We start from the raw sequence: 25,721 nt of genomic DNA, 5'->3' as shown, positions 1-25,721 counted from the left end.
TTTTTTTTTTTTTTTTTTTTTTTTTTTTTTTTTTTTTTTTTTTTTTTTTTTTTTTTTTTTTTTTTTTTTTTTTTTTTTTTTTTTTTTTTTTTTGTAGGAGCTTCATTCTACTAGAGGAGTCCTTGCTGGAGAAAGGGCCAGGGCTTTCCAACTTCAGGTACTCGACTAACCACAAAGCAGGAACAGCTCTATCTCTTTCCTTCTCCCTTTTGAGTTTCATTCTTGTCAATATAATCCTCTGACAGATTACTTAGAATGTTAGCAAGCGCATTGCATGGGCTAATATGTTAAAACGTCTTTGTAGCTATAGTTTATGGCTGGGACTACTAGGATATCTAATCCTAAAGCTGTATCTGCTCTCTCTCCCCTTGAATTTCGTTATTGTGAACATAGTCCATTGATAGGTTTCGTGTTTAACCACCCTGCATGAATTACTTCATAAAAATGTCTTGTATCTTCCATTTTGGCTAGGACTACTAGGGTATCTAAATCTTATAAACTCCTCAAACTTCTATCATCCCTTATTGTCAGTGTCAGCTCACTGTTGGTGTTTTAATGAGTACATTCATCGTGCATTTTTTGTTCTGTTCCAATCTTAAGCTTATGGTTATATTGCATCATAACATTTACCTTCTTCTGTCACCAAATAAATTATACTAGGTTGAAGTATTTCATCTAAAGCAAAGATTGCAGTCCATGGAGAACCGAGCACCGACGCCGAGGAAACCGTTCCATATGTAGGAATGAAATTTTAACGATCTGAATCTCCAAGAAGATCATGGTAGGCTTCTGTAAATTTAGATGATTCCAATTCTAGATGGTGAGATTTTTGTTAGGGATGTAGTAACATTCTGAAATCAGAGCTTGTAGGAATCCGTTTCCCCCCTCTTGAGGCAGCAGTAATGAATCCATTTAGAAATCAGTAGCCTCTTTTTGAATGTAGATTTTGGAAGCGAAATATTCCTCTACAACTTCCGGCCAATGGGCTTAAAGATTGTTCAAGGTTAAAGCCTTGTATATGATTAAAATTGTAAAAAGAGAAGTAAGTTCTAACTATTTAGAGACCCTCCACTTCTAATTGTAAAAAGAGAAGTAAGCCTTTTACTGTTATTATCAACAGAGATTTATTGTTTCTAGAAACTCATTATTTAATAATGCATATATAAAAAGGAAATAAAATGCTTAAGAAAAATTATAAAGTTTTTCAACCAGTTGTATAAATTTTAGTTTTAATCTATAGTTTCATCAAACGGTAACGACCCTAGACTTGAATTTTAAAAAATCCCTTATGAGATACAACATCGATAACTCGCAGCCTAACGAGTCCCTTAGTCGTTGCGTCATAGTAGGTTGGCAAATCCAACGGTGTCAACAGAAAGTCAGCATAGAGGTAAAATCACCATCTTGCTTCCAAAGGCCTTTTACAATAATAATCCTCGGTGTTTCTCCATGGTGGCTCTGTTGTGCCGTATACATTGATTTACACCAAATATTTTGGCTGAGTTCACATCTCTAGGTAGAACTATAAAAACATTCAGAATCAGAACAGCATGTTAAAATTTAGCAATATGTACGTACCTCAAACATGATAAGTAGTACATTAAAGCAGTTATCTACTTTACAAAGAAGTTCGAACGGGATCTTGACTTGACTTGATTTTATGTTGCAAATTCCAAACCTTAAGAGGCTATTTCCAGGTTAGCAGAGAGGAAGGCTTTTTAGTCGTTTCATTCTTCTTCTGGTTCTTCTTCTTCCTGGAGAAGGTTTTCTCTGTTATCATGAGCCCAGAAACCGCGCACATCAATTAGCATGCTTGCAACCGTGCCTCCTTGCTTGCAGTTGAGTAGATCGTTCGAAGTAATTTTTAGAGGATCGCCTGGCTTAACCATGTCCCATATCTCATCTCTTACATCTTCTATGCACAACTCATAGTTCCCACCCTCTATCCATTTCTGATGCACGTCTCTGTATCATAGAAAAAAGCAATTATCACCTGGCTAAAGCAATTGCTCGGTATAACTACTGAGAGTTCTTCGTACAAATAAAATAATAATCATTGAGATGCATGTGTAATTTATGTCTCTGGTATTTTGAGGCTTGTAGAATGTGCTCGATTCTATAAGCAGGAAAATACAGATGTACTATGTAGGAAGATTGTATCAGGTAGCATCCTGCTTTTAGATGCTCCCCTTCTTTTACTTCCTTCATTTTCATTTGATTATGAACTTAGTTGATTAGATTTGAACAGAAACTGGATAGATTGACTTCACCTGAAAAGAGTATGAATATCTACTGTTGTAAGGTAACCCCTCCCTTGAAGATCAAGACACCGAAACAAATATGTCAACCCTTCCGGAGTGTCTTTATTTTCGAGGGCAAGAACAAAGTCCAGAAAACTATCAAAGTCCATCTCCCTTGTGTTCCCTCCACCCTTGCTCCGACGAACATGCTCATCAAATACTAAAGAAAGCAAATAATTAGCAAGTGATGGATAGACAATTAGCATTTCAAAAACTAAGAGAAGATATGCATGACCATAAGCATGCGAAACATGTTTTCCTAAGATAATTAAAAAACCATTCATTGATGGATGGTGAATGATGAGTTTCATAGAATGAATAAGACAAACCTCTTTCAATGAAAATTTCAGTCAAAGTACCATCAGCATATTCTCGTAGCTCCTGCTTGCTTAATGTTCCATTCATATCTTTATCAAGAGCCAGAAACATGTCTGTAGGAATAAAGTACACGGTCAGCCAACTAAGAGAATAAACACCTTTCCACAGTTGTTACATGCACCCAAAAAACTAGAACCTAGGCAAAGTACTACAAGGACTTGAAATAAACAAACAAAAATAACCAACCCTTCAAACAATGAATTAGCACAAAGATAAAGGAAATAACACTGGATGAATCTCCAAGTAAGATGAATGTAACTCACCACAAATGCGTTGAGCAGATGTTAGGGAGAACCAGTTCTCTGCTTGTTCAGTATCAGTAACTTCTTCCTCAGTTTCCTATAAAAGAGATAATATACTAAAACAATAATATGCCATATGTAATTCAGTAAACAGTCTTTTCTTGGGTCAAAGTGCACAAACTATTTCGTTATTTCTGTTAGTATTATCACTATGGATAGAAGTTCTTTAATTATTCTCATACTTTCTTAGTCTTTAAAAACTTGAGAGGTGTTTGGGAATGTTTTCAAATTGAAGTAAAAGTATTACTTAAAAAGCACTCTGGTAAAATGTGATTCATAGCTCACTGCACTTAGTTTTATTTTGATTTTTTTCATTTAATTTCGATAATACAAGTCATATTATTAAAATATGAATCTCTTTTATCAGGAAACTAGAATCTTTTAGATTCTCACAATATTATTAAGAATTTGATCATTAAGTTTAGGTTTGCTTTGAGTATAGCCATAAGTTCACACCCAAAGCCAATTCGGTGTTTGATAACATTAACCTTGAGCATATTGATGCATGATCTACCTGGTGCAGTTCCATTAATTCCTGCAGACAATTGCTGAGCAGCACCTTCTTTATGCAAGCTTTTCCTACAAAAATTAACAATGAAATTTAAGACACATTAATCCAAGTATGTTACCATAAAAAATATATATTGAAAGGTTCAAATACAAAATTAAACAAAGGAATTATGAAAAATCAAGATAACATATTTCTAACACAATTCAAGACCGTAGGCAAACCTCTTCTTGCAGGATCACAAAAGAAGAAGAATTTGCGAGCAGCTATACGACAATATGTTTGCACAAAAGATGCAGGAATATCTCGTAGTTGAGCCAAATTTGGAATAAGACCTCTTATATAGCCCTCCATTTCCTACAGAAAGATAATAGAACATTCATTAATGTGGTTACGCAAGTTGCCACAGGAACAAGATAAAATTCTCGTATATCCAGTCTTTGAACACAAAATATGCAGAAGGATCATACGTGAGGTTGAAGGAAACCATCAGAATCCTCATCAAGTTCACTCATATCAATTCTCGCTTGAGTAAGAGAAACCTGAAGAATAAAGAGAAAATCCCATATCAAATTGACATGGAAGAATAAAAATCCTCCAAACATCTCAACAGACTTTTCTCTATCACTTCATAAAAATAAAATAAAATAAATATAAATAAATAAGAGCCTTTTCTATAAATAAATAGACATTGAAGTTTCACTCCCTTGGAATGCTTCATAGTTCATATATAGAGTATGCAACCTTTGAATGATGCAATGGAATGCTAAAAGAATATTACGAATCTTAATAACTCCAACAAAGTCCTATAAGGCCGTTCAATTGGCCAAGACTAATTGCCATAATGCCCACATTTTGGGTTCCAAACCCTCAATTGGCAAGAAACTAAAAAAAAAAGCACGACAACTATTGACTTCTAAGTGCAGATTATTCCATCATTTATACTTCCTCATACATTGATATGGAAGAATACCGTTAATCCTTAGTGTCTAAACTCACCGTTCTCATCACATATAGATAGAAGGGAAGGATTGCAATTCTTCCAGACTCATCTTTCTCAAACTTCATGAAATTAGAGGGACTGAAAAATCGTCGGCATTTAGGTCCTATTTGCTCAGCACATACGGAAGCAATGTGGCAAAAATCTTCGTAGTTCATCTAAGGAATGAAAAACAAGAGAACATGTAAGCATTACTACAGATCTAGAAAAATATGCTGCAGTCACAAGAGCTCAAACAAAATAACCAGAGGTAAATTACAGTTACAAGGACAGACAATCGTAATCACAGGATGTTAATTACCATGTACAATTGTTGCCTTGAACCATTAAATTAACGTTTTCCAGAAACAAAAAATATGCACTTTAAAATGAAATAAACAATCCTTTCAGAACACTCACAATCTTAGGCTGCTAAGCAAGCTAATACTATTGTACATGTACACTTTTCCTCCAGAAACGTTGCTAATATATTAACCTATGCAGTCATGTCTGGAAAAGTTTCCAATAGCAATCCTAAGCGATATGCAAGTTGCTATATGAACTTCAGCTCAAGGAATATAGAAGATGTAAGCTTATGTGGCATGTTGCCGAAAATATCAAGCCAGAAATATATTACCTTTTCTGCACCAGTTGCATCATCAATTACACAGTTTTCCCTCAGGCAAACCCACATTGCATCTAGGTCATCAGCATTTAACAGAAGATCCGATTGTTTCTGCACATCAAAAATGTGTGGTGCAGAAAACTCAATATTTGTGCTCAAACAGATAAATCTATGGAACATCCGTCGTGCAAATGGATAAGGGTAATTATACCTTTAGGAACCGATACTTGGCAAGTCTCTGAACCCTGTGGCTGATGGATCCCTCCTCAGGTTTCTAAAGAAGAGAAAACACAATTCAATGAAACAAATAAAAATAAATGGCACAGCCAAGCTCTGGGTTAGTATATCTTCAGTCTGCAAACTTGCATCTCTTCTATCATGATGTCAACAATACATTAGGACATGATAGAGCATCTCTTTTTCAATTTAAAATCAAAGGACTAACTATGCAGCCGAGTTTACTCTTAATACATGTAAACTATAATTACACATGCCTTCTTGTAAAAACTTGGGATTGTACCAGCTTCAGCAGTTTTCCGTTGCTTCTCTTTGAAAATATCAAGTAGAATTTTTTTTGTCTCAAGCTCTACAAAAAAGAGGGGGGAAAAGAAATTAGGTTCCCAATTTCACTGTCATACTTCTTCTAACATCAACAATAGTTTTTCAGATACACAGTTGATCAAGGTGTAACAGCGGTAAGAGTAGGAGGGAAAAAAACAGAACTTATCATTTAAATGTATATAGAGGGGGAAGGAATTGCTAATTGCTAGATCATAATCAGAATTTCCTTGACGAACCCTAGCCAATTTTTTTTTTTTTTTTTAAATTCTAAAATAAAATAGATCCAAGAGGAAGGATAATTATCAAGAGTCTCCAACTCTACTCGATGAATTCCTAAAGCAGCAAGAACATGTGCATATGGACATGCATGCTTAAAAGGGCCAAAGTAGAAGATTAGGGTTCCAAAAGTAGATTAAAGGGTTCATCAAGTAGCATACATTCACCTTTGATCAATTTTCTTCAGTGGCTCTAACAAAAGATGCATACAATTTAGGAGCCATGCATTTCCTGATTTTTTTTGAATTAATTCAATTTTCAAGAACCCAGATCGACTAGAAATAGCCATTGCAGGGATTGATCCGTTCATATTTTTATGCCTCTTAAGATAAACTGAGCACTGGATTGTATCGTTTGTTCCTAAATACTGAATACTCCACATTTTACAACAAAAAGTTACAGATTCAAAGAATTGAAACAACTTCCTATTTTCTTTCAGCACAATTAAGTTTCGTTGCAGCCATAGTTCAGGAAAATCAACCAAATCAGAGAAAATTTCCGTAAAACAAACGAACACTAACTGAAAGCAAGAAGAACAAGAAATATGGGGGAAACACGAACCCATCAAAGCTTCAGATCCCAGCCCGGTACCGGTTCCGATGAATCTCCTGAGGTTCCTCACCCACAGCATAGACGAAGCTGGAGGTACCTTCCGTTGCGGGGCCTCATGGCCTTCGCCGTCACTGGAACCACTATACATAGTTGAGCAATAACCACCGGTGCTCTCAAGCTACGCAAACAACTCCAATTTGGAATGCGACTTCAATTGTCCGATTCAAGACGCCTCTCAGCCGCCGGAGAAGCTCGAGTGAAAAAACCCTAGCTCCGATCGAGCCGCACGCAGGTTGGTCGAAGGTGGTTCACGATTGAATGAACTCGGTGATGATTTTGTTTCTGTTAATTTACTCGCCACTTGGGAGATCTCTCTAAATCTATGACAATTATCAACCCCAGGGCCTCGTTGTTAAATTGTTTTCAATTTAACCTCGCTATTCTTTCAAAATTAACACAATTGGCCACTAAATTTCAATATTCCAAAATTTGGCCTCTTTCTTTTTGTCTTTTTCTAGCTTTTGTCACGAGCCAGCTATTTATTGTTTGAATTATAAATAATAATAATAATACATAAATAATATATATTACAAACTCTCAATTTATGCTATAGGTTTTATTTTAATAATAATAATAATACATAAATAATATATATTACAAACTCTCAATTTATGCTATAGGTTTTATTTTAACTCTCAAATTTACATTAAAAAATAGTAATAAAAATATACTTAATTCGTGTCGTATCAACAGCTCAAGTCTAATAATGTAGTATAAATATTTTTCAATAAAATTTAAAATTAGTCTGTAAATTCAAAATTATTATTTTTAATTAACTTGATTGAATAATAATATTAATTTTACGAAATAAAAGATATTCACTATAATAGTGGATATAGACTATTTTTAAAAAATAACATTAAATTAAACCAATTTTAAGCTATATTAAAGTATATGGACCGAAATTAAATAAAACTCATATAAAGACAATATTTTTAATGTTAAATAAATAATAATAAAAAGAATTACCTACCCAAAATATAAATTTCAAGAATTCGAGGGCCGAAATGCAAAACCATCAGCACAGTCATTGGTTTAAAACGACGTCGTAGTAGTGAAGATTGGGTTATTAAGATGACGTTCAAGTGTATGGACACGTGTCGAAAATTGAATGGCTGTNAATAATAATAATAATACATAAATAATATATATTACAAACTCTCAATTTATGCTATAGGTTTTATTTTAACTCTCAAATTTACATTAAAAAATAGTAATAAAAATATACTTAATTCGTGTCGTATCAACCGCTCAAGTCTAATAATGTAGTATAAATATTTTTCAATAAAATTTAAAATTAGTCCAAACTGTAAATTCAAAATTATTATTTTTAATTAATTTGATTGAATAATAATATTAATTTTACGAAATAAAAGATATTCACTATAATAGTGGATATAGACTATTTTTCAAAAATAACATTAAATTAAACCAATTTTAAGCTATATTAAAGTATATGGACCGAAATTAAATAAAACTCATATAAAGACAATATTTTTAATGTTAAATAAATAATAATAAAAAGAATTACCTACCCAAAATATAAATTTCAAGAATTCGAGGGCCGAAATGCAAAACCATCAGCACAGTCATTGGTTTAAAACGACGTCGTAGTAGTGAAGATTGGGTTATTAAGATGACGTTCAAGTGTATGGACACGTGTCGAAAATTGAATGGCTGTTAGTGAAGATTGGGTTATTAAGATGACGTTCAAGTGTATGGACACGTGTCGAAAATTGAATGGCTGTAAAAACCCCTTTCGTAACCGCATCTCAAACCCCGCGAACTTGGAGTTGCACTGCAAATTTGCCGCTTCATCGGATTTGGAAATGGCCGCCATTTCAATTTGCTTTGCTCCGCAAGCTCTTGCACGGCCCAGAATTCGAAACCCTAGAAGAATACAGTCGCCCAAGAAGCTTCGAGGGAACGACAAGCTTGATCGTAATAGCGTTAAGATAAGAACCAATTCGAAGGAGTTATCTTCCATTGGCGTTGAAGCCACTACCTACACCCGCCTCCCTCCCAGGGAAGACTTCGCTCTTCTTAGCTTTGATTCCCCGTCTTTTGATTCTTCTTCTTCTTCTTCTTCTTCGAAGGTTTCGTCCGAGGTGAAGCTTTTGGATTCGGATGTTGCGATAATTGAGGAGGAAAATGATTTGGATTCTTTGAACTTCGAAGAGAGGGAGGAAAAAGAGGAAGGAGGATTGGATGGGAATTTGGCTTTTGGGAATGGCTATGGGAAGTTTGAAGTGTTTGAGGGGGAATATGACTCTGAAATGGAGGAGTATGGCGATGATAGTGAAGTGGAAGAGGAAGAGGAAGAGGAAGAGGAAGAGGAAGAGGAAGAGTTAGATGAGGAAGGAGAGAAGGTTTTGGCATTTAGGAAGGGGAGATTTGTTGATACTGATGAAGTGGAAACCTATTATGATGGTGCTTATGAAGCTGGCGAAGAAGATGTGAAGGAAAAGGGGCTGCCAGCAGTAATGCGGTGCTTTGATCGAGCGAAAATCTATGTGAAAGCTGGAGATGGTGGCAATGGCGTTGTGGCATTTCGGCGCGAGAAGTATGTGCCGCTGGGTGGCCCTTCAGGAGGAGATGGAGGGAGAGGTGGGAATGTGTATGTTGAAGTTGATGCGTCGATGAATTCGCTATTGCCATTTCGAAATGGTATACATTTTCGTGCAGGAAGGGGTAGTCATGGGCAGGGGAGAATGCAAAACGGGGCGAAGGGTGAGGATGTGGTGGTGAAAGTGGCCCCTGGAACAGTGATAAGAGACGCATTTAGCCAGGAGATTCTGTTGGAATTGTTACATCCGGGGCAGCGGGCTCTGTTGCTGCGCGGTGGAAGAGGTGGAAGAGGCAATGCATCATTCAAATCCGGGTCAAATAAGGTTCCGAAGATTTCAGAGAATGGAGAAGAGGGTTCAGAAATGTGAGTTTTTATTTTCTTCCTTTTTTGTATGATTTTTTGAAAATGGTACCTAATGCTCTTGTTGTGTCTCTCACCACACGAGCACGCATATTCTTAATTGTTTTGCACCATTTATAGTAATGGTCGTTTGTTCAAATGCTTCCTCCTTTGTGCTTGGAGACTGCCCGTGTGAGGACATTCTTCTTCTTTTCAAGCAATGAGGATAGTTAAGTTGATTGTACTCTTATAATGGTCTTGCTAGCTGAGAATGAAATTAAGAGTCATGTGGATGAAAGAAGGGATAGCTACACGTGTTTCTTTCATAATTTTTTCAATTTCAGGATATTTGATTCTCTTTTGCTGATGATAATGATAGCGTGACTACTGGGGACAAGGAGAGGGAAAAGATGGTCATCTTATCCTCTCCCTTCTATGCTCATTCCTAAGTTTGTAAGCTATTTGTCGAGGGACTAGATTCGAATCCTTAGAGGGAAAGTTTGAAGAGGCTTTTCATTCTTAGGAGATTAAGGGCTGTGTTTAGTTTACAAAGTTTCAAGGTGTCACATCCTAATGGTTCCCCTTGACCTATATTTGGGTGATTGAGAAATTACTAAGCTCCAGCCCAATTTATTAGAGGTCTAATGAGTCTTTTCAATTTATTAGAGGTGGCTAATGAGTCTTTTCAAAGTGGTATAATCAATGTGAATATGAGGGAGACCTACATTTGTCTTCTTCCTAGCCAACTAATCTTTTGAGAAATCTCTACCACATCAATGCTAAGGCTTTGGCAGATAGAATGAGGAAGGTATTAGCTCATACTATTTCTTCTAATTGGGTAGCTCTGTGGCTTTAAGAAAAACTATGGATGAGGATCTCATTGACACAGTATATAGTTCATTAGGAACCTACGGAATTTAAAATCAATATTAATTATCAATAAAAAAAATTCTTTTTGCAATAAAACGTCGAAAAGTTTGAGGATCATTGAGTTGAGATTTTGTTGATGAAGTTTTGTAGAAGAAAGATTTTTTTTTCTACATAGCTTACAATCACTTGAGTTGAGATTTTCTTGTCGATGGAAGACATTGTCCAGGGGTGCGGAGAGTGGTTTAGTCGAAGGCTTGATGGTGGGAAAGAAGGGTTCCTTATGACCTTTTTTCAATTCCCGTTTTGAGATCTGATTGAGAAAAAAAATACTTAAGCTTGCTTAATGAAGAGCTTTATTTATTTATTTTATTTTATTGTTCCCTTAAGTGGCATACTGACTTTAGTCATGTCTACTTGGAGTTGTATTACACTTCACTTCCTTTCCATCTTTAAAGATCCTTTTCCCCGTTTGTGCTAAATTGAAATAATAATGTGGGATTCTATGGGAGATGGGGTGGAGGGTGTTAGCTCTTATTAGTTTGGTGGGAGCTAGTGCCTAAACCTTGTGAGGATGTAGTTCGGGGTTTTGGGTATTTTGGTTCTATAATATTCAATGTTTTTGCCCCGAATGGACATGCCATTTTCCCTCAGTGTGAGACGACGCAAGATCATTGAGCAAAATGGGTGATGCCATTCTAAGGGATAGGATTGAGATGAGGTGGGGACAGGCAGTTCTAGGAACTCGTTAAAAACTATTTCCCATGGCTTAATGAAAGTAGTTTTCTTATAGAAAAACAACTTATTGTTGTCTTATGAATGGATGATTATTTGGATAGGAGTACTAATTATTTTCTTCAGGTGGTTGGAGTTGGAGCTAAAGCTTGTTGCAGACGTTGGAATCGTCGGGGCACCAAATGCAGGGAAAAGCACACTTTTGAGCGTGATAAGTGCTGCACAGCCAGCCATAGCAAATTACCCTTTTACTACCCTACTCCCAAACTTGGGTGTTGTTTCTTTTGACTATGACTCAACTATGGTGGTAGCAGATCTTCCAGGATTACTTGAAGGCGCACACGAGGGGTTTGGCTTAGGCCATGAGTTTCTACGTCACACTGAAAGGTGTTCTTCACTGGTACAATTTCATATCCTATAGTTTACACTTGATTTATAATCCTTTTGGTGAGTGCTGATTAATCATAAAAGTCCTGTTCTTAAATGGGGATATCTATTCGCATTTGTATATGAAGCTAAATGATAAATTTACCTTCTCCAAGGCTTTGTACATTATAATATTACTTCAAAATAATCCCTTGATCTATTGGAATGATGCGAAATGTCATAAATACCTCTTCTACTGTGTTTTATGGAAAATAAAACTGCAATCTCTTTTTCCATTTTTATTTTTTCTTCAACATTTGTTGGCATCGTAATCCATGGAAGGCTCAAGAATCTTTATTTTCCCTTGTGGAGTTATAGGTGCATGTGGTCGATGGGTCAGGACCACAACCTGAATATGAATTTGATGCTGTTCGTTTGGAGTTGGAGCTCTTTAGCCCCGAACTAGCTGAAAAACCCTATCTTGTTGCCTATAATAAAATGGATCTTCCTGAAGCTTACGAAAACTGGCCAGCATTCAAGGAAAAGCTACAAGCTCGTGGGATTGAAACTTTTTGTATGAGTGCCGTAAAAAGAGAGGGCACTCATGAAGTCATTAGTGCTGCATATCAGCTACTAAGGGAAACTAAAGAAGCCAGGGAATTTCAAGGTCATATAACTTATTGTTCCCAGAATTTTCCTCTATTATATAAATCTTTGATTGTTTATTCACAATGAATAAGTTGTGTTAACGAACTCTGTCCATTTTAGGTGGGAAAATACCAGAGAATCTGGACCATGTGGCAGATAGAATACACAAGCAACGTAGTGCTTCTATTGATGACTTTGAAATTGTTCGTGATAGCGGTTCCTGGCATGTAGTTGGATCTGGTTTACAACGATTTGTTCAGATGACAAATTGGCGGTAAGTTAATCTTTACTCATGATTTCGGTATCAATAGATAGGTTTAAGTTTCCATCGCTTCCTACCATGCAACTAAGAGTAAGAGTTTTTACATTAACCGAGTTTTATTAAGGAACAAAAGTAAGCTGGATCCTACTAATGGCATATCCTTCCAGCAGATTTTGGAAAAAGGAGGGGAAAAAAAGTATGTTTAAAAGATGTTTTATAGTGCTTTCCGGTAAAGTTGAAAATTGCACACAAGAAGCTCCTCTACCCTTTTTTTATTAGAATCGATAGCCCCTCTTTCTTTTTAATTACTTTGCTATAGAGAAAAAATATCTAATTAAAAAGTCCCTTTCTTTTCTTCTGGAGAGAGCTCTCCGAAGATGTTGTTTTGACTTTCTTTCGAGTTAAAATGTTGCTAGGCTGTTAAATCATGGATCAATTTCTACACTTCCTCTTATCCTCCTTTTCATTTCTATTCTCCTTTTCGGTTTATGTCATTGAACTTAATGTGCTTCGTGCAATAGTTACATGGAGTCCGAAAGAAGGTTCCAACATGTCATGGAGGCATGTGGTGTCAACAAGTCTCTCAGAAAACTTGGCATCAAGGAGGGTGACACAGTATTTGTTGCAGAGGTATATTTCATGCTTCATTTTATTGCTAGATGTTACTTCGTTTTTTATTTTTTAATTTAATTGGCTCAGCCTAGCACTTTTGTCATTAGTTCATAGCAATGCTGCACAAAACTCACATAGTTGCATGCATGAAATACATACCAAAGATCATGCAAAAGTACAGACAATTTTAGTGAGTACATGACCTAAAGCAGAAAGTCAATAACCTTCAATCTTCTTCGTTTTGCTCTAAAAATGTTATGTAGTCTCTCTCTCGCTAAATTACAAATAAGCTTCTATTGTTGAGATTTTGATGGTTCAATCATCTTTCTAAAACATCAATATCAAGCAATTAACAACTCAATAACTTTATCTTCTGTATTCATCATTTAAATAAACAGTTGTCCAAATGTGGTTATATAAATTTGAGGGTAGCTTATGACTCCAAAAATCAAGGAACAAATGTACACAATTGCTTGTCTTAAGATTTATGCCACAACTGATGAATGATGTTCAAGGTAAAGGATTTAGGTTCGCATCCTCTTTACACCACATGCTAGTTATATACCATATGCTACAGCTACATAGATCACTTGCATTTCCAATTGTATCTTAGAAACTCTCTAGCTATGTTTTTGGTGACAGAAATGAAAGCTAACATGCCTGAAGAAATTAATCAACTGCCTAATGATTAAAAATAGTTGATTACAAGAGAAAATTAATATAAAGAAGATAAAGTAGGAAAAATACATGAAATCTATCACATCCACACTGCATGAGTTTTCTTTACTATTTGTTCTTTTGAATGTAGCTAATTGGTGGGATTTCTGGATATTGAGATGAAAAAAACTTGGACATCCGTAACTTTTTTGCTTCGTTTATCTTCAGATGGAGATGATCTGGCATGATTCACCCAATAGCTCTGGTCCATCTAATATGAAGAAAAGATCAGATTCTGTGAAATGGCCAGAGTGGAAGTAACTCGCCTTTGTTTTCTCACTGGTAGCTTGATGCTGATAACGGTAGGTACATCGTTGGAATTTGCTTGCTTTGAATTGATATTGTTTTAAGGAACCTATGAAATTCGCTCTAAATTTTGAGATTAAGCCTGTAATATTTTCATGCTCAGTGCTATTGCCAGTTCCATTGTTACTTCTCTAGAGCTACGGTTATTAACGTTTCAGTAAATTTCTTCTGGTGCTATCTTTATTTCTATGGCATGTTGCAAATGTTCCGCAAAAGTTCCATTATGATTTATGACGGTTGAGAAGCTTTGACCATCATGTTCTTTGCTTAATGGTAGGAAGGATGAATTTTCTCTATGGATCAGATGAACAGCCTTACACATCCAGGAGATCCGAATGGAGCAGCATTATTTTATGGTAACCTTTGCACCCAACTCTCAAATGCTAAATTAAATGAGTAGAAAGGAGATCCGAATATTTCATGAAAATTGCGGTCGAGTCGATCACATACCATAAATAGACACAGCATAGACTTCGTAAACTTTATGTCAAATTAGAGTGTTGTTACATAACTGTTGCAGTTGCAAGGTTCTAGGCTGTTCTTTGATATAAAGTGCTGGTGAAATTATTTGTTGTGTAACCATCATATTCTATGTGTAAACTATGTAGGATATATCAATTTTCTCTCTTTTTTTTAATTTTTATTTTGTGCAAGGCTTCATAATAGACAATCTAAGAACATAGGCACTCAAATTAGAAAATGAATTGGTGTTTGTATTGGAAGTTCAATAACCCTTGTATTATTATAACCTATATTGTTTCGTTTATCTCTCACACGAGTGTCGATAAAAATTGATGCTTGCCAAGATAAAGAAGGAAATGATACCGTTATCGACATTTTTAATATTTAGTTTTGTAGTTTTGTTGTTTTGTTGTTGCCATATTTTGAGTAGGATAATGCCTTCGACGCTACAAAATTTGAAGCTTAAGTTATAGTTGAAGGGAATTTAGCATAAGATTTTATGAATTAGGAAGAGCTTACTTACTTTTTTGAGGTTGAAGAAAAGTATTTATATGACTTTCTTAGAGTTTTTGTCTAACTTCTTTTTGAATGAAATCAAAAGAGGATCTAGTTGGACTGGACTAAGATCACTCGGCATGGGCGCACGGGGACTTGGGATCTGCCCCTAATTTGCAGTCTCTCTCTGGTTAGTTGGTTTACTTTAATTCATACTTCAACTCTCGTTTTATTCTGCATTTAAATTCTTGCCTTATTTTGTTGTTCACTTTTTATATATTTTATTGTTTGTTTTTATGTTTTAATTTCTACCACATGTGACTTCTTTAGTTCTCTATCATTTTAAAAAAAATAAAAAAATAATTATCGAACGAGTAGACTCGCAACTCGATATAGAAACTGAAAGAAAACGAAAGACTGTTACGAATGCTTCAGTAGCAAAGCAAGACCACCGACCCCCCTCCTGAAATGCAGCAAAAAAAATCTTGCAATTTCTTACATTAGATTTTTTTTTTGGTGTTTTTTTTCTCATTCAAATCTCTGTCTATCATTCTTTTCAGAATGTCATTCGTTTTCCATTTCCCCATAAATAAATAAATGCTTCTCTGATTCTTCCTAGTACTGATCTTCCTCTGTTCATGTTATTGTTCATGATTAATGTACTCTCTCAAATGTGTCTCTTTCTGTCTTCTACACTTGGCTGTCCCTAATAAACACAATCTAGCTTTATTATTTCAGTTTTTTGGGCAATTATTATTAGCAATATCATTACCCGAGTCAAAAAAAGCGGTCGAATGACGATCAAAATCGGTGGCATAATGTCGATCCGAGTCAATTAGTAAAGCATATGTGACTTTAAAGTAACAACGTGACACGTTTAAAACCAGATGACTGTTGCATGAGAATATTAGTGCAGAATCTAATTTCTTGTAAAATATTAGCTCGATGATTAATCTTTTGAAATTTTGTAAGTGGGTGCACTTAATTGAGAGAAAATGACAGTCATTTTCAACTTTTAATATTGTCTCTTGTTGGTTAAATGTGAATTTATGTTTGTGACGCATTTGGTCCTATGTTTTTTAAATAACTTTTTTTTAATTTGTTTCAAAATAATAATAATAATGATTCTTTTCATCAAATTTGAATAAAATAAAAAAATTCAAGAGAAATTATCTAAGTAATCTCTTAACAAACCTATAATATTTTTATAAATGAATAAGATATATTCTTTAAATTTTTCATTACGTATTATTTATATGAACATACATATTGTTAATAATAATAATATATAATATAATTGAGAAGTGAAAATTACATATTCCTTAATTTTAAAATTTTAAAAGTTTTTTTTTAAGGAAATTATATTTCTAGACCCCAAATAAATTGAACCACCAACTCTTATTCCCAAAAAAAAAGGAAAAGTAAAATGTCAAAAACAAAATTATGAGGTAATTAGCAACAAATTAATTAAAGTTAAGAAAAATAAAGAAGCTGTATTTGTTATTATTCATCATTAATGAAGGTTTGAATAATAAGTGACATTTCTTGGAATTGAGAAAATAAATATTATTTATTTTGAATATATACTTTTAATTACATGGAAATGATTGGCCATCATTGTTCCAACAGTTCAGATCTAAGCCAATATTATAATACATAGGCTGCTACCTTTGCTTCAATTTTGAGAAACAAAAAAGGTGGTTTTTTCTTTACAAAAATAAAATAAGAGAATGTTGGTGATATCATGAGTTTTTTTCTTTTCTTTTCTTTTTTTTTATTATGAAAATTGATGATAATGATATTAAGTAGGCTATGATGAGCTTAAAATATTTATAGAATTACTAAATCATTAATTTATAACCCATGTTACATCATCTATTCAACGTCTGGGACCTACCAAAATTAAGAGGGAAAAAAAAATTAATATAGTTAAGTGGTTAAATAATAATTAATAGAAATTTGTAGAATATTAAATTACTTCCTAAATTTTTATATTTTTATTTTTTTTAATTAAAAAAAATTATGTTTAGTGAACTTCTAATTTCTATTTATCAATTTTGCTATTTTGTGTATTTATTTTTTAATTTTACAAAAAAAAAAAATCCCTGCTTTATTATCTAGTTCTTTTATTTCTTCAAAAAAAATATTTAAACTTTTAGCTATATTCTAAAAAAATTATTATTTTTTTAAATATTGACTCGAATTCGAATATTTTCTTAAGAGAGTTATATTACTTTTTTAAAAAAATCTTAGCTTGAATTTTAAATACAAAATAAAGAAATTATCTTTGGGAGATGTTGTATTTCTTAGGCTTTAATTTAAACATAAATAAAAAATTAATTAACCAAAATGCTAATAACTTATTTCACACAAACTTCAAAATTTTAAACTTTAGGTAATAAACTTATAATTTAATTAAAATAAAAATTTCAAAGTTATAATAAAATTATATACTTATATGAAATCTTCTCAATTGATATTTACTTAGTTTTTAATATATAAGTATATAATTTGCCAATTTAATTGTTATTATTTTATAATCTTGGATTTTTTTTTTATTATTATTTTTAAGTTCATCTTCTTGGTGACGACGTGGCTTTTTTAAAAATATATTATTATTATACATTACCTTTTTTGGTACAAATTTTTTATTTTTTTTACCTTACGTCATTAGTTACCGTGAGGATTATGGAAATTTTAAAAAAATTTACCGGTCCTTTTTCTAATTCTTGCTTTAAATGGCAAAGAGAGTAAATCCAGTGGTTTGCGCCCTACGATAGGGACAACAAGGTACACCCTCTTGCCACTTTGACTTAGCCGTTAGCCGTCCAATCTAATTAATCATAAAATCCCTTTCCGATCTTTGACCGTTCATTCCACTGTTGTTCATAATTATCCTATCAACACATTCCTCAATCACTCATCATCTACGCCGTACATCTTCACATGTATTTAATTAATACTTAATCTACACCGTACATCTGACTCTCTATATATTATACAAAAAAATTTCAAGTACATCATATTGCACGTGATCTCTACCCATTCTTTTACTTCTTATCTCCATTTTCCAATGTCAACCTAAGACTCTTCCATCTTTGCAAACTTATTTAACTTAAAACATTTAGTTGTTACGCGAAACTCTACGATGTTAGGCTAATTATGATGGGTAATATTAACGTCTGTTTAGTTTCTTTTATAGAACTTTAAGCTTTTGAGACGTGTAAGAACACTTACTCGTGTTTTGATCAATTAAAATGCATTTGAAAGTAGATTAGAATGAAGTACTTTTATCGAATTGTAACAACCTAAGCTCACAACTAATAAATATTGTCCGTTTTACCCCATTACATATCGTCGTCACCCTCACAGTTTTAAAACGCATTTAGCTGACAGCGATACGTAAAGGGCTAGAACGGACAATACCTACTAACGGTGGACTTGGGCTGTTACAAATGGTACCAAAGTCAGTCACTGTGCGATGTGCCAACAAGGATACTAGCCTCCAAGGGGGTGTATTGTGAGATCCCATATAAGTTAGAGAGGGGAACAAAACATACCCTATACGGGTGTAGAAACTCTTCCATAGTAAACTCATTTTAAAACCATGAGGCTGACGGTGATACGTAGCGGGCTAAAACAGATAATACCTGCTAGAGATGAACTTAGACTGTTACAAAAATAAAGAAAATTCTCTTAAGTAGTCAAATCGAGTCTAGCTCAGTGGACGAGGTACCAATTACTATTCTAAACGTGATCGACAATTCGAAATCCTTCCCGAGAGCCGTTGACCTAATAAAAACCTAAGAAAAAGTTTGTAAAATGGGAAGGTCAATAAACTCCTAAAATGTGAGACCCACTTGTGAAGAAGCTTTTAATTCAAAAGGTTTTTGCATGCTTCCCAAAAAGGTTGTCTTTTGGGGCATTTTACTTTGAAACCCTATTTATTATTAACAATTTTTTTTTAATTAAAAAAAAAAGTTAATGGAATTAAAATTATTATTATTATTATTATTATTATTGGTCAAACCCCATTTGACCAAAGGCTCCAATTAGCCCAAAATTATGTTCAAAATTTGTGTCTTTCAAGTCCATCTGTTCATGCTGCATGAGTGCTCTGGTCTGCCACCAAGACACTATCCATTTAAACCTTTTAAATAAAAATAAATAAAAAACCCTTTTTTTTTTTTCAATTTTCAAATTTCATATAATAATTTAAAAATATAAATTAAAAATTACCCGTCCTTCCTTTCCCTCCCATCAACGTGGGATCTCACAATCCACTCTCTTATGGTCTCATTGTTTTCCTTGGCACACTATTCGATGTCTGGCTCTAACATCATTTGTAACAGTTACGTATCGACTCACCGTTTTAAAACGCATCTACTATGAAAAGACTTCCACATCCTTATAAGAAATGTTTCATTCCCCTCTCCAACCAACGTGGAATCTGACAGTCTAGCCTCTTTAGAGGGCAAGGACTTGCATATCACTCATGCTCGACGCTAGTAGATATTGTCCTCTTTGACCCATTATGCATCACTGACAGCCTCACGATTTTAAAACGGTCTACTACGGAGAGATTTCTATACCCTTCTAAGGTTTGCTCGCTCCCCTCTCTAACGAACGTGGGAACCACAATTTGTGTCATTTTCTTATTTTATTCGTTTTATTTTGTATAATTAATTTGGATTTGATTCTTTATATATTTGAATTTTTATTTTAAAAACATTTAAGGTGTATAGATCTTACAAAATGGATTACTTCAATACGAAGGACAGAGTGCTTCAATTATTATTATTATTATTATTATTATTATTGGGTCAAATTATTGTTAATAAAATAATAGCTAAAAAGAGTAGAACCAGAAAAGGGCTAAAACACAAAGGGACAATCTTGGAATATAAAAAATTTAGATTAAATTATTATTATTATTATTATTATTATTATTATTATTTTCCTTTAGTGATTATTATTAAATTATGTTTAATCTATCTACTTTCAAACTATAGATTTAATACTAAATCTTACCATATTAAAAAGTTTTTAATCATGTATTCAAACTTTGGATTATATTTTTATTACAAAAATTTAATCACACGGTTAAGTGAGTGAGTCGTTAATCTAAGCATAGTATAAAAGTTAGGTCTTTACTTATTTTCGAGGGTCAAAGGTTTAAATATTATTGACCGTTTTATTTACGGTTTAAATATTATTTTGGTTTTTACATTTTTAATATGCCTATTTTCGAGGGTCGAGACAAGCTTAGGGTTTCTGTCTAAGCTTAGACGAACAAAAACGTCGTGACGAAGCCTGGAAATGACAAACTTTAGTCAGTTGATGTTTGGCCAAATTGTGGCCCAAACGTCGAGAAGAGGTTTGGATGGGAAGAACTCGTGATTTCTAGCTCTCTCTCTCTCCAAACGTGGAGAAGAACTCCGAAAGTAACGAACTTCAGGTCTCTAACTCTCTTAAGTTTCAACGGGGGGTATAAGTTTAGATGAAGTTTGGCACAAACACCGAGATGACCTTTGAGTTTGTGGCTCTCCAACTCTCTAATAGGTCGAAGCTAAATGCACGGATAACTCAACTAGTCAAAATATTACGTAACTTTGGAGAGGTCGGAAATTCAAAATTTTGGTTCGGTGCAAAATAAAAAGAAGATATTAATTATATAAGTGGAGTAAGTTTATAAATAAAGTAGGAACTTAGAAAAACATAGAAAGATGTTTTTTTTAGGGGGAAAAAAGAAAGTTGTCGTCAAAACACGTTTATCTTTTTCCCCAAATCCCGGGCGACCCACTTCGAAAATATTAATAATAAAATCCCAAGTTTGCCCTTTGCCTGTTTCGAACAATGTGCAAAATTCTTGTCTCTCAACCAAATCACTACCTTGAGAGGTGTTTTTTTTTTTCAAGTGGTTTTTGTTTTTTGTTTTTTCTTGAAAAAAAAAAACATTTTTTTCCTAATTTCTTTGTCTCAATAAGTCGTATTTATCTAATAAATTTTAAAAATAAAAAACTACCATGGAACCGTAATAGCATAAGCCCACCACTAGTAGATACTGTCCATTTTTGTCCATTGCGTATCGACGTCAAGCTCACAATTTTAAAAAGAGTATGTTAGAGAAAAGCTTCCACACCCTTTAACAAATATTTAAGTCTCTTCTTGAACCAATATGGGATCTCACAATTCACCTTCCTTGTGAGCCAGAATCCTCATTGACACACCGCTCGATGTCAAGCTCTGGTACCGTTTGTAACAACCCAAGCTCACCGCTAATAAATATTGTCCACTTTGACCCATTCGTATCGTCGTCAGCCTCACGGTTTTAAAAACTCATCTCTTAGAGAGAAGATTCCACACTTTTATAAGGAATGTTTCGGTCTCATCTCCAACTAATGTGGGATCTCACAATTCCCCACCGTCCTCACTGACACACCATTCGGTGTCTGGCTCTGATACCATTTGTAACCGGGAAAGCACACCGCTAGTAAATATTGTCCACTTTAGCCCGTTACGTATCGCTGTCAGCCTCACAGTTTTAAAACGTGTATGTTAGGGAGAGGTTTTCACACTCTTATAAAAAATGTTTTGTTAGTTTTGTTATTCTCCCTCACCAATGTGGGATCTCACAATCCACCCTCCCTTGTGGGCCAACGTCCGCACTAACACACTGCTTGATGTTTGGCTCTAATATCATTTGTAACAACACAAGCTCATCACTAACAAATATTGTCCAATTTCGCTGTTATGTATTACCGTCAGTCTCACAATTTTAAAACGTGTCTATTAGGGAGAGGTTTCCACACCCTTATAAAAATTGTTTAGTTCTTCTCTCCAACCGATGTGGGATCTCACAATATCATACTCTCGTGATACAGTAAGTAAGTGATATTTACAAAACGGTTATCAAACCGAGCTCGGCTAAAATCTTTATGAACTAAATTCAAGATCAAATGATTACTTAGTTGAAAAGAAAGTGAGTTGAGTTTCATTTTAGAAGTAGGTGGCCTGGCCTTTGCCGTTTGGTTTGGTCACACACACCTTTTCATAAGAGGATTGACCAAACTTTGTGGTGTTCAAATGCCCAAAAACTCATCTAAATCACTTCATTTCCCCTTCGCCTTCGCCTTCCCCTGCCCCCTCCTCTCCCCTCCCCTCCCCTCCATGTGCTTCCCATTCTCCAAAACCCTAAAAAAATTGCCCTCTTCCACTTTCGGTGTTGTCTTCAAGTAACCTTTCCCAAAAGAACAAAAAAAGACACCAAAATCTCTCTCTTCTCTCTAATTTGCTCAAATGGGTCACTAGAAATCCCTATTTAGGGAAATGGGTGTTTGTCCGTTTGGGATTTTAGTGGATCAGTCAATGGGAGTCATTGACAGAATCCATCATTTCTATGACTATGAACAAACAACAAATCAAAAGAATCAACACTTTTTTATACCAAAAAGAAGAGAAGTTTTTCGAGTTAGTGAAATTTGTTTGATACATCATCGTATTATATATTATTTATGTGCCACTTTCTGCCATTTGTCTTGTTGTTGAGATGTTTTTTTACAGTCAGAATATGCCTCAATCATTATGTTTAATATTGGTGGAAGCATGATTGTGAGGAGTCCTTGCTAAAAACAAGAACAACAAGCCTTACCCAATTGGATTATGATTGGTTTATGCTATTCCCAATGCCATTTTAGCATGTGAATTTGAGTATCATTCAAAAACCTCTGCGCTATTATATATCTGATTTTAGATGCCCCACATATGCACCTTTCTTTTGCTTTTGCTCTTGGTTTTGCTGCAGTTTAATCTCCTTCTCAACTTAATTTGTCTTGCCCCTTTTTTGACTCTATCTAGCCTTTTTTATCATTGCTTTTGGAGATCAGAGTGAAAAGAAACTGACCCATGTTTCTTTCATTCAAGGTTATGCCCTTCAACTGTTTGATAAAAGGTCTCAAAGAAAGTTAAGCTGGGAAATTGTACTACTTTTTACAGGCATTCTGTTCCAAACTAGCCTAGTTTTCCTCTTCAGTTTTTTACAGCTTGGTCTTTGTTTGTTTCATCTTTTTCTCTCTCTCTCTTTTCAACCCACCATTGGTCATTAAAATGAACTGTTTTGGAGGGAATCACAGTGTTCAAACAAGCCTGAGGAACACTTTTTGTCTGATCTTTTGTTAGTCAAAATGCATTTTTGTGTCTTTCTTTTCTACTTTGGTTTGTGTAATAACTTTAAATGTTAATAGATATTCTAGTTTGGATTTAAGTGAAAACCAAATGGACCTGATATGGTACTTACACGTACAAACAACTTAGAAAGCCATTGACATAGCGAGAGATTTGGCCCGTTATCTCCATTTGGCCTTATTACATGCATTTTTTGGCAAACGTTATGTTAGGAACCATGAACCTCCACAATGGTATGATAGTCTCTCCTTAATTGAGACTCGACTCCTTTCTCTAGATCCCTCGAACAAAGTACACCCTTTGTTCGATACTTGAGTTACTTTTTTACTACACCATCCCGGACTCACAACTTCCTTGTTTGACATTTGAGGATTCTATTGACATGAATAAGTTAAGGGCATGGTTATGATATCATGTTAGGAATTACAAACCTCCATAATGGTATGATAATGCCCACTTTGAGTGTAAGCTCTCGTGATTTTGCTTTTGGTTTCCCCAAAAGACCTCATACCAATGAAAATGTATTCCTTACTTATAAACCCATGATCAACCTCTTCTCCCTCCCAACAATCCTCAACACGTTACATTACGGGGAAAAAATATATGGACTAAAATGACAGAAGGGCAGAGACAAAAAAACAAACCAAACTTCTTTCTTTGGTTTTGTTTGGCTTGAACTGCGCACAAACATGTCCAAATTGGTGGGTTATTTGAGCCATGTAAACATTGAACATATTCAAATTGGTGTGTTTTCTTCTTCTTTGTTTGTTTGTTCTTCTTTTAGGGATAGTTCCAACTGTTATGGGGACTTGAAAAGAAAGTAAATAGCGTTTTCAAATATTATATTTGATGAGATTGTAAAACAATATCCCTGGATTTGTACCTTTTTCTTTCATATCAGAGTGATTAAAGGGATTGAATAAGAACAGTGAGGGTCTTCCATAGAATGATATGTAAAATGTACTTTTTCTTCTTTTTTTCTTTCCTTTTTCTCCTTCACCAACTCACACTCTTTAAAAAGAGCTTCAAGAGCTGCTTCAATCCTTCATCCCAAACCCAAAAAACCTCTAAAGCTTCCCTTTATCTCTGCTGCAAACTGTTCTTCCCCTTCATATTCTACTGGTTTTTCCCTTTTGTTCTAATGGCTACCTCCAAAGCCTCTGATAAAGCCTACCCAATTTATGAAACTGCTCAATCTCAAATGGGTTTTGCTCTAATTCAAAGAAACTCCTCTCCAATATCTCAAACTGGAGGAGAGAGAAGAGGCAGAAGAAAACAAGCTGAACCAGGAAGGTTCCTTGGTGTCAGAAGAAGGCCATGGGGCAGATATGCTGCTGAAATTAGAGACCCAACAACCAAAGAAAGGCACTGGCTTGGCACTTTTGACACTGCCCATGAAGCTGCCTTGGCTTATGACAGGGCAGCCCTGTCAATGAAGGGTACTCAAGCAAGAACCAACTTCATTTACTCTGACACCTCAACTTTCCATTCCATTCTCTCTGCTTTTGATGTCCAAACTTTGCTTCCTAATTCTGATACTCACTCCCCTGTTCTTCATCAAGCTCAATCTCAGCCCTCCATTCCTCAAACTTCATCAAATCACCATGTTTCTGCTAATGATCATGACACCAATTTCTTCTTCTCTAATGATTCCAACTCTGGTTACTTGAGCTGCATTGTACCTGATAATTGCTTGAAACCCCCTTCAGATTCTACCCACAAAACCCAGCTCAAGAACAGCATTAGATCCATTGAATCAAATGATCATCTTCAAAAATTCAGCTTCTTTGGCTCAAACTCCATTGATACACTTCCTTTTGAAGGTCTGGATGTTTCAGCCATGACTTATGGCTCTGCTGTGAATGAACCAAATTGTTGTAATGATGGAGTGTGGGAAAAACAGCAAATTTGGGAGAGTAATGGTGATGAACTCTCAGCAATAATCAATAGCTCATCTTCTTCCTCATCCTCCTCTGCCATGGTGGCTGAAGAGGAAGCTTTTCATCCATTTATGAACAGTTCTTATGGTGGTTTGTTGCCTCAGTCTTCTACTTGTTGTCCTTCAGTTCCTCCTTTTGGTGATGCATTTGATTTTGGGTATCCATTGCTTTGAGCAGCAATGGGTTTGAAGTTGGTGAATCTGAGGCTAAAAGATAGGATTATTATTATTTTTTTTTCATGCATGTACTTTCTCTGCTGCTTTGTATTTCCTACTGTGATATGGAAAAAAAAGTTCATGTTTTAATCTCCAAAGCTACTGTTTTATCTCTCTCTCTCTCTCTGTTCCCCACTTTTGTTTTTGTCATTTTGTAATGTTAATGAAGACAAAAACTTACAATGCTTTTGTTTTAGACAGATAGCCAATCTCTGGTTTGAAGTGTTTTTATAACAGGGAAAGTTTACTCAAGTGCTGTTGTTGAGAGGAAAATCACTTGAATATTCTTTTAAAAGAATAGATTTGGAAGGAAGAAGTATATTCTTTCCAATCATGTGTATAAAAAGATAATCTTTTTTTAACCTAAAGGGTCAAAAATAATTTTTTAAGACATCTTTTACGGTATAAACTTAAAAATGAATTTTTTACGCTCTGAGAAAAGATTCACGTAATTCAAAAATTT

At 34.6% G+C, this 25,721-nt stretch overlaps 4 protein-coding genes and 1 non-coding gene across 10 annotated transcripts in view; 3 read left to right on the top strand and 2 right to left on the bottom strand.

Moving 5' to 3' along the window:
* Positions 1 to 896, top strand: part of LOC111472293 (acyl-CoA-binding domain-containing protein 6-like) — a 6,127-nt gene extending 5,231 nt beyond the window's left edge. Inside the window, exons 16-17 of the mRNA XM_023117948.1 lie at positions 98 to 157; positions 661 to 896. Coding sequence (XP_022973716.1) covers positions 98 to 157; positions 661 to 741 — 141 coding nt within the window. The 3' untranslated portion in view covers positions 742 to 896. The remainder of the gene's footprint in view (positions 1 to 97; positions 158 to 660) is intronic.
* Positions 897 to 1,368: 472 nt separating this feature from the next.
* On the bottom strand, positions 1,369 to 6,851 carry LOC111472292 (probable serine/threonine-protein phosphatase 2A regulatory subunit B'' subunit TON2). Of its 2 annotated transcripts, XM_023117946.1 has the most exons (13): positions 6,491 to 6,851; positions 5,587 to 5,678; positions 5,304 to 5,366; positions 5,105 to 5,203; positions 4,488 to 4,646; positions 3,959 to 4,030; positions 3,713 to 3,845; positions 3,495 to 3,559; positions 2,942 to 3,017; positions 2,630 to 2,731; positions 2,271 to 2,460; positions 1,679 to 1,965; positions 1,369 to 1,522 (listed from the first exon to the last, which is right to left on the bottom strand). In XM_023117946.1, exons 1-12 carry the CDS (start codon positions 6,627 to 6,629, stop codon positions 1,728 to 1,730), a joined length of 1,428 nt encoding a protein of 475 aa, XP_022973714.1. In that variant the 5' UTR covers positions 6,630 to 6,851; the 3' UTR covers positions 1,369 to 1,522; positions 1,679 to 1,727. The 2 variants fall into 2 exon arrangements, with proteins under 2 accessions (XP_022973714.1, XP_022973713.1); XM_023117945.1 differs by having other exon boundaries at positions 1,374 to 1,965.
* LOC111472359 lies at positions 2,075 to 2,190 on the bottom strand. Its single transcript, XR_002715404.1, has one exon. It is a non-coding gene; the product is annotated as a small nucleolar RNA snoR104 (small nucleolar RNA).
* Positions 6,852 to 8,328: 1,477 nt separating the features above from the next.
* Positions 8,329 to 15,598, top strand: LOC111472313 (GTP-binding protein OBGC, chloroplastic). 5 transcript variants are annotated; one of them, XR_002715388.1, is made up of 9 exons: positions 8,329 to 9,473; positions 11,178 to 11,451; positions 11,796 to 12,084; positions 12,186 to 12,339; positions 12,849 to 12,957; positions 13,825 to 13,958; positions 14,240 to 14,318; positions 15,026 to 15,109; positions 15,316 to 15,598. XR_002715388.1 is itself a non-coding variant. In XM_023117968.1 (7 exons), exons 1-6 carry the CDS (start codon positions 8,371 to 8,373, stop codon positions 13,915 to 13,917), a joined length of 2,022 nt encoding a protein of 673 aa, XP_022973736.1. In that variant the 5' UTR covers positions 8,329 to 8,370; the 3' UTR covers positions 13,918 to 13,958; positions 14,244 to 14,728. The 5 variants fall into 5 exon arrangements, 2 of the variants coding, with proteins under 2 accessions (XP_022973736.1, XP_022973734.1); XR_002715389.1 differs by having other exon boundaries at positions 14,244 to 14,318; positions 15,026 to 15,598; XR_002715387.1 differs by having other exon boundaries at positions 15,026 to 15,598.
* A 6,830-nt stretch (positions 15,599 to 22,428) lies between these two features.
* LOC111472308 (ethylene-responsive transcription factor ERF086-like) lies at positions 22,429 to 25,267 on the top strand. Its single transcript, XM_023117963.1, has one exon. The coding sequence runs from the start codon at positions 24,050 to 24,052 to the stop codon at positions 25,214 to 25,216; it is 1,167 nt and encodes a 388-aa protein (XP_022973731.1). The 5' UTR covers positions 22,429 to 24,049; the 3' UTR covers positions 25,217 to 25,267.
* The last annotated feature ends 454 nt before the right edge of the window (positions 25,268 to 25,721 follow it).

Source organism: Cucurbita maxima, unplaced genomic scaffold (genome assembly GCF_002738345.1).
Source record: "Cucurbita maxima cultivar Rimu unplaced genomic scaffold, Cmax_1.0 Cma_Scf00069, whole genome shotgun sequence".
Lineage (NCBI taxonomy): Eukaryota > Viridiplantae > Streptophyta > Magnoliopsida > Cucurbitales > Cucurbitaceae > Cucurbita > Cucurbita maxima.
Note: the sequence above shows the minus strand (reverse complement) of the source record. Positions and strands in the feature narration are given on the sequence as shown.